General features: G+C 45.0%; 2 protein-coding genes across 2 annotated transcripts; both read right to left on the bottom strand.

Annotated features, from left to right (window-relative positions):
* Positions 1 to 3925: 3925 nt before the first annotated feature.
* Positions 3926 to 6232, bottom strand: LOC311051920 (centromere/kinetochore protein zw10 homolog; the record flags this gene model as incomplete). Its single annotated transcript, XM_084066646.1, has 1 exon — positions 3926 to 6232. The coding sequence occupies one exon, from the start codon at positions 6230 to 6232 to the stop codon at positions 3926 to 3928; it is 2307 nt and encodes a 768-aa protein (XP_083922772.1).
* Positions 6233 to 7130: 898 nt separating this feature from the next.
* Positions 7131 to 7673, bottom strand: LOC311051401 (PRA1 family protein 3-like; the record flags this gene model as incomplete). Its single annotated transcript, XM_084065963.1, has 1 exon — positions 7131 to 7673. The coding sequence occupies one exon, from the start codon at positions 7671 to 7673 to the stop codon at positions 7131 to 7133; it is 543 nt and encodes a 180-aa protein (XP_083922089.1).
* Between the last annotated feature and the right edge of the window lie 607 nt (positions 7674 to 8280).

Here is an 8280-nt window from a genome sequence, read left to right on the forward strand (position 1 = left end):
AGGGTGTGCATGCTGAAAATAGCAGATCTACAAGCTCACAACACGTCGCAGCTTGTAGATCGGCTATTTTCAGCATACAACCGAGTGTAAAATCAGCCATTACAACTCGATCAAGGCACCGCCAAAATACATTTTAGTCGACTAAATCAACTGTAGATTTAGTCGACTACAATCTTATGATATTTAGACGACTGAAACTAGACAAAAACTAAAACATTTCAGATGACTAAAATATGACTAAAACTAAATCAAGATTTGCTGCCAAAATCAACACTGGTCAAGAGGCGGGTAGTACCGACTAAGCTACCCGGATCCGGATGTCTGTAACATAACCGCACAGAATGTAAGTTGATTACCTCGACTAATCACTCTGCCCACCCCCTTACAGAACAATAAGCCCACAACAAAAGGAAAATATTTACTGCATGAGTCAGGTAGTCTTTGTTCCATTGCACAGCAAGAGCTGTATGTGAATGTTATGCCCCTTCCTGTTCTCACTCTACAGTCTAAAGGCAGAGAAAAGCTGGCTACAAAGACTGGGTGAGAGTGAGGCTCTTTATTGTTCCCGAAACCAAATAGTCTACCCTTCAAACGCCAAGGCACAGCCCATAGAACCTCAGGAGTCCATCAATCCCTTTTATATGGAGCTCTCACTCTTTCCCTGCAGACACACACACATACATCCAAAATATAGCCAGCTTTTAATTCCTTCCAGTGTGCTCTAAGGCTTCAATACGGTGACACCTGCCACTGTAGCTAGAAGGTGAAAAGCACCTGTGAAGCAAGAAAAATGGAAGTAAAAAAAAGCCATCACCTAGAAACGTCCCCAGAAATAAATTGAAGATTGGTGAATCATGTTTTCTTTCTTTCTTTTTTTGTGTGCACATTTTCCTTTTACAGTTACAGTGCCAGGGGTCATATGACACATAAAAAACGTTGTCAACTGTCCATTTAAATGTGTCCATTGTTGCTGGGGATGTTGTCTTGTTGGGTTCTATATTCAGTCCACTTGTCCCATTTTTCAATGAATATTCTCTTGTAATCTCAAAGCATTGAGTTAGTTTCTCCGTTACAAATATCTCTTCCACAATGCCCATCCACTGCTCATGGCTCAGAGGATGCAGGAAATTTAAAGTATAACAGAAGTCAAAGGTTCTCGGATATGGCTGTAACATTGTCCAAATTTGGAGTCACACGACAAAATACATCATAGACGACTGACATCACAGGCTGGGCACATGAAGTCCGAGATCCACATTGGAGCCGTGTAGTTCCCATGTGGATCCTAAGATGATTCGATATTCTTTCTTCCAGTCCTCACAAATGGACACCAAGTCAAAACCACGCCCCCTGGGTCATGACATTTTTTGACAGACAGATAGATAAATACTGTAGATAGATAGATAGATAGATGGAGATTTTAGTAGGCTCACTGTTTGTTGTTTAATCTTCATTTATACTGCACCTTCCTGTTGTCCACAAGAAACAATGTTAATAATTTTACTACGTGCTTGTACAAGTAAAATTGAATAAAATACCGTCCAGTTATGCTTTTGGTTCACAAGAACCAAACAGACATCTGATCTTACTTAGATAAATAGGACTTCCCTCTGGTTCATAATTGTTTTTAAATTATTAATTCAATATCATAATTATTTTGGGGGGAGAAGTGATATTTTTATTATGAATATTCTAAAAGCTCTGTGAATTCTATTAACTAGAACTTCGGCCGCGCTGTGCGCGGCCTCAGCTCTAGTGCCCGCGCCCACTTGGCAGCGCATATCAGTGGCGTAGCCAGAGGGGCCATGGCTCGGTGAGTAAAGACCCTGTAGCGCGTCTGATATGTGGCATTGAGGCAGGGTGGATTTTAAATCTCCAGAGAAAACATCCGTGGGCTACCATTGGTTCAGCGATCTGTGCGCCCGCCCTGCACCCCTCCTCCTCCCCCAATGTGCAGTATTGAGAGCTCTCAATACTGCACATTGGGGGACGTTACAACATGGAGTGATGGCCACTGCACTCTGGTTGGTTGGAATACACCTAGGGCCCAGGTAGAACCCACTTATAGCCCACATGGGCATCCCAGTTAAGAACCACCTCGGCCCCACATAGAATTGCCTAAGTGGGGCCCACCTCGGGCCCACCTCGTGCTAGGGTGACCACCTCATTTGGTAGCATGCAGGGGCCTTAAGCAGCAGTAATGTAACACAAGCTTAACACAGTAGAACCGAAATTAGCAGAAATTACTACATTTCCCATGATGCTCTCTGATGGTCAGCACCGCGTCGCTGCCATTACGTTACATTGTGTGACAAAAACCCACAAAATACACTAAAATGAAACTCTTCAACGGGCTAATTAGGTAGCATTGATGACATTTACCAGACTAACGTTCATACAGGTTGTTGGTAAGATGCGTAACATAGCCGTTTCAGTCACGACAACAGCGTTAGCATTAGCCGCACGCTAACGCTACCCGTTCATTAGCTTAGCTACACGCTAACGGCTCATTATAGGCAGCTCTTGGCTAATAATGGACATAAACATTGACATACATGCTTTAGACACTATTAGTAGGCTGCATTAACAACCAGCAGCAACAGAATCCAAGTAGCAGGCCACGTTAGCAGCTAATGCTGTGTGTGTACTGTACGATGAGGGTTGGCAGGTCGGTTTGTCGTATAAGCGATTTTGGGCTTATGTGGGCGCACCATCTACAATGGACTAACTGAGCAGGAATAGTAACATTCACCACACTAACTGTCATTGTTGACAACGTGATTTCACAGCTGCGTCAGCCACGACAACCACGTTAGCGTTAGCTACATGCTACGGTAAAAGTGCTTTAGCGTTAGCCGCATGCTAACGGCTCATGTTAAGCACCCCTGGCCACTAATCATTCAAATACAACGAACGCTATCACAGTAGTGGACATATACATTCGTTACATTAGTAGCAGGCTGCAGTGACCTAAAAGTCTTGACAATAGGAATGACAGGGCGATTTATTAGAGAAATGACGGTGATTGCGCTGTCCAACTCAGCTCGCCCAACTATCATGGAGCCCTGCCGTTACTGCGTCTGTGTTGTCGGCAGGGAGCTGCTTGGGGCTCGTTTGCATAGACCACGGCAGCGCTTGTTTCTTGCCCGTTTCACGGATGTGGCAACGAAGGTGCTCAGTTTTGGTCACAGATGATGATGATTGGCTGTTAAAAGAACCAGCCGGAAGTAAATTGCGAGCTGGCGAAGTGATTTTCATGAGTATTGGGGCATAATGCGTTTTCATATTAATTGTACATCATGCAAGTAGAGTAACGGTATGGGAAGCAGCTGGTGTTACAGGCAGAATTTTTAGGAATTTTGGGGGAAAATGTGGAGTTAGTTGGGCCATGTGTGTGCTTGGAGACTGCCTCCATACACTTGTGTACCCTCCATGAGTTTGGCCGCCGAGGATATTATTTGTCAGAATAGAAGCTGTAGAAGAAATTGCAGCTTGGATCAAGGGAAATCACTATAGTCATTATAAGGGCCTAGTGTCCAGTGAGATTTGCTATGCGGAAAACAATGTACTGCGTTTCAATTAGCCTTTGTCCTTTGCAAGAGCGGAAAGCTTGTTTCATAGCAACACGGTTAAGACCAGTTAGGATTTTGCCAGATTGTACTGTAACATTATTTTACAACCTGTAAAATAACAGAACACAGAGCCATAAAAAAGCAGACGTGGTTTTGCCGTATGGCAAATCTTGATGCAAACGGGTCCTTACAGTTCATAACATTAACATGGGTATAAGCACATTTGTGAGAATCTATTGACGAACCAGCAAGGAGCAACTGTACAGAAAAAAAGGATGTGGGATAGGCGTAATCAATTATTTTTCTCATCAAAATGAAGAGACAGTATATTCTATTGTTTTTAAGAAAAAGGGCTATTTGATTTTGGTTAGAGCAACAGCTCGTCTCTCTGTGTTCTGAAACAAGGCTCGGATCAGGCTCTTCATCTCTGAACTGGAGAACTCCAAAGCCAAAGGCCCTTTGCCCTCTGCCCACCTGTCGACAATCTCCTGGAGGCTGGCCCTCAGCACGATAACGAGCTCCTTGAAGGTAATCCACTTCTTGACGTAGATGAGCACTTCCTCCTGGTATTTCTTGTTCCTGATCTCCTCAGCCAGTGGGATGAAGACCAGGGGACCTTCCTCAATGATGGTTTGACACAGTGTATGGAGGTGCTCTCCATCTTCGAATGAGATATCCTCTAGCATCGTAATTTTAGCGATGACTTCTGAGATGGTGGTGTTGAGGAGACTACCCATAGCTTTACAGTAGATGTTGGTAGGTAGCACATCCTGCCACACTGTGCCCAGTTGTTTCAACTGATGAAGAACCTGTCTGACTGCCTTGCTGGCTGCTGTGTAATTGCCCTCGTCATCCAGATTGGAGAAGTTACGAGCAGTGGATAGTCTCTCTAGGATCTCAGCCTTTTGGACATTGATCTGGGCTAGGAAGCACTGGGCGCCCAGTTTCCTGAAACTGGGTACCATGTCGACAAAAGTGACAACTCCTTCGCTGAGAGCATGCAGATGGGGCCTGAACTGATGGCCCAGTGTGAGCAAGTGGTGGGCTAGGTACATGCAGTTGTTGTGCTGGATGGCTGCCAGGTGGGGGAACCTGAGCAGGTTTTCTTTATGATACGCTGGAACGACGTCGTAGAACAGCTGGAATATGTTTCTCACGGTGAAAAAGAGTTGTGTGGCACAAGGTGGAGAGCTTTCTACAGCTTCACACAGAGTATTCAGGGCCAACTCCATTAGTTGCTGGACACACTCGCTGATGTAACAAGCTGGCAGACACATGGTTCTGGCTGCCAGTTGCTTGTCATAGTCCAGGCTCATCTCATCCCCGGGAGGGGTCTTCTCCTGCTTGGTTTTGTTGCCTGAACCTGGATTCGGTAGCTCGGGAAGGGCAGGCTTGGAATCCGGTGTGATTCTGACAGTGTTGTGCATGTTGGAGATCATGAGTTTGCGTGCGGCCACAATGACGTCCTTGCACTTCTTGCTGGCAAAGTGAGAGTTGACATCTCTTGTATACTTAAGCAGTTCTGTGGAATCACCTTGCAGGTACTGCATCTCCTTAAGGGACTTCTCAAACTCCTCCGTCTCCTTGATCACTGTATTGTATTTCTCCAGCTGGCTGCTGTTGGTTGGGATGGAGTAAAGGAGACACTTGTGGATGATGCAGTGGGACATTTCCTCCCAAATCAGATCACCCAAGATTCCTGACAGCTTCCTCTCACCAACTGATACATTTAGCAGGTGTGAGTACAGTGTTCTGAGCACTATCAGGAGCTTGGTGTAAACTTGCGAAGGACTTGGGTGCTCCATATGGCTTTCCTCCAAACTTTGTAGGGCCAAGATAGTACCTTCACCCTGTTGCTCCAATACATTCACAAATATGGTGGGGTACATTATCAGTGGCTTCAGCATGTTCTCCAACAGAACCTGAGTGAAAGGTTTCATCTTGTGATGAAGGACTCCCTGGATTGCAAGAGCTTGTATAAGAGAGCAGAGCAGAGCAGGAGGTCTCTGCTCTTCATCCTTATTGCATCCCAGAGTCAGATGTAGCTCTGTCTTCACAAAGGACTTCATTTCCATCGACTCCTTGGAAGAGGGCAGTTTCCACATGGCTAATCTCTTCCACTCGTCCCCCAGCTGGTAGATGAAATTCTCTCTCTGGACAATTAACTCAGAGCTAAGTGATCGCAGCAGGGGCAGCTCTGAACACTCCCACGTCTTCAGAGAATCAACACTGGCTCCTGCCCTTTCTAACCGTTTGGCTGCTTTCACATGGTTCTTCTCCAGTAGGGCTTTGCCAAAATCTTCCATAGCATGGTGAAACTCTTTTAGATCTCCCAGCATTGTGATAATGACAGTGTTTCTCTGCAGCTGATGCTTGAGCTTCTCATACTCGGCCACGTTCACATGGACGTTCTGCAGCACCTCAGTCTCAATGCAATTTTTAAGAACATCAATTTCTTTGGAAACATGATCGACTTGCCCCATGAGCTCCTCAGCCCCTTGTAGACTAGGAAGGAATTCATTATATCTCTTGTTTATCATGTCACATATGTCTTCCTTTGTATCCACCACCTTACGTGACAATTTGGTTATTTTAGTGGATAGGTCCTCTTTCTCTAGTTCCCCAGAGCTAGTCAGCACTTCTGTAATGAACGATGCCATGTCCTGTCCAAACCATTCATTAAAATTGTACTTTGTAAGTCAATGAAAAGCCTTATTGGGTCGCTTTCTCTTGCTTTGAGTGCCACCGGGCTCGCTGTTTTTTTTAAGGCGTGGCACTATAGGTGTGTGTGTGTGTGTGTGTGTGTGTGTGTGTGTGTGTGTGTGTGTGTGTGTGTGTGTGTGTGTGTGTGTGTGTGTGTGCGAGTGCGTGTCCGGATAATTTTGCAAACAACTGGACTGATCAGCGCCAAATGTATTGTGCACACCACCAGTAGGCCGAGTAAGTAAATATTCTTTTACTTTATATAACTGTAATTATACTGAATTACACACTGTCTTTCTAAGCGATGATTTACTGCTGAACAATTTACACACTCAGTGAGTAAATGCAGCTTGGCAATGAATATATATGGAAACAGAGAACACAGGAATCCTCAAACCGATGGAGCGCCTCCTAACATCTCGTCAGTGAAGGTCAATTTATGCTTTGCGCGACAGGTGTTGAACGACGTGTTGCCCGACGGATATGACGTAAAAGTTACATCACATCGTCACACACCCATCATAAAATGTCACATACTCTGGTTGGTTGGGATGATGAAGTAAGCTCCGTTACCATGGAGACGCACCAGACTACATTCACTTCCTTGTTCACATTTTGTGGCACCGCTGTCGGCAAGTTGCAGACAGTATGAATGCTCAAGATACTGTCATTCGAGACGAAAAAGGAACATCTTACAGCACAATTTATATTCAGTATAAATTCTGTATTCATCAGATCTGGATGATAAATACAGAGAATGCTAACAATACGATAGAAATTTACACTGGATGATGTTACAGTAAAAGCAAACCATATTGCATCTGGCCGTTGACCCTGAACCTTCCTCACGTCCTTTTAGCTGTCTATGAAATCCTGGATCTTCTCCTCCTGCTGGTCCAGGAGGTCCAGGACGATGCCCATGGGGGACCTCTTCAGTCCCACACCCTTGATCTTGTTCTCCAGTCTGTTCTTCATGTTGCGCAGTCTCAGAGAGGCATGGACGAGGATCAACAACAAAGGTAAGGTGAGTCCAAAGATGAAGATCATGACCCCACCACACAAGGACAAAAGAAAGTAGCTGGCTCCCATGACCCCGATGATGAACAGAGTTGGGTTCTTCTTTATGAAGTTCTTAATCATGGCCTTTTTCTCTCCTGCCCACACGGGGCCCATGAAGACAAGGGTCACCACAGATCCTCCCAGAAACATGCCCAGAGGGTTGAGGAACCCGACGATGAGGAAAACCACGATGGCCAGGGCAAAATAATTGGTCTGATAATAAAGCAGATTGTTGATCACTCTGTTGTTCCATTTTGTTAGATCCCCAAAGTCTGGTTTGGCGAATCGTCCCGATCCCTGGAAGAAATCATGCCACGGTCTGAACGGTGCCAGCTCCATCCTTCCCGCAATGGCTGAGTGTTACAAGTACTTTAGTTTTAAGCTGCAAATCAATGGAGGTCAGATTGATCTGAAACGTTGCCCTAATATGGAGATGACTGACATCATAGTACTGAGGTCATAGGTGACTGCAGTCATAGACTGGCTACATGAAGTCCAACATCCACATGGAAGCCATGCCATGATTAGATTCTGTCTTGTTCTTAGTAGGGATGGGTCAACATAAACGTGCAAACGCCAGGCGCTCTATGCATAATTGGAAACGGCTTCTGTACACCAGCCTTCTATGATAGTCATATAGCCACTATAAACCTGTAACCATAGCCTATATGACTTTGCCAAATGCACGCATTTCAGTACAAAAATGGTGTTTGATAGTAACTTTTTTTTCTCCTGTATTTACAGAACGGAGGACAATGCAAAAAAAAAAGCTTATCAGTTCATCCTACAGCAAACAAACTAAACCTAGTCACCGAGTTCTAACACAACCTGGTAACACACAGGAGATCCTCACAAAGAACAAAGAGAACTAGAATAATGTTTTGCAAAAATCGGCCTCCTGGTGGCGCTATCTGAAATTTGGGGCAGAGGTTCTGCTCTGGCATCC

The sequence above is a fragment of the Gymnoscopelus microlampas genome, assembly GCF_963454915.1.
Source record: "Gymnoscopelus microlampas genome assembly, chromosome: 9".
Lineage (NCBI taxonomy): Eukaryota > Metazoa > Chordata > Actinopteri > Myctophiformes > Myctophidae > Gymnoscopelus > Gymnoscopelus microlampas.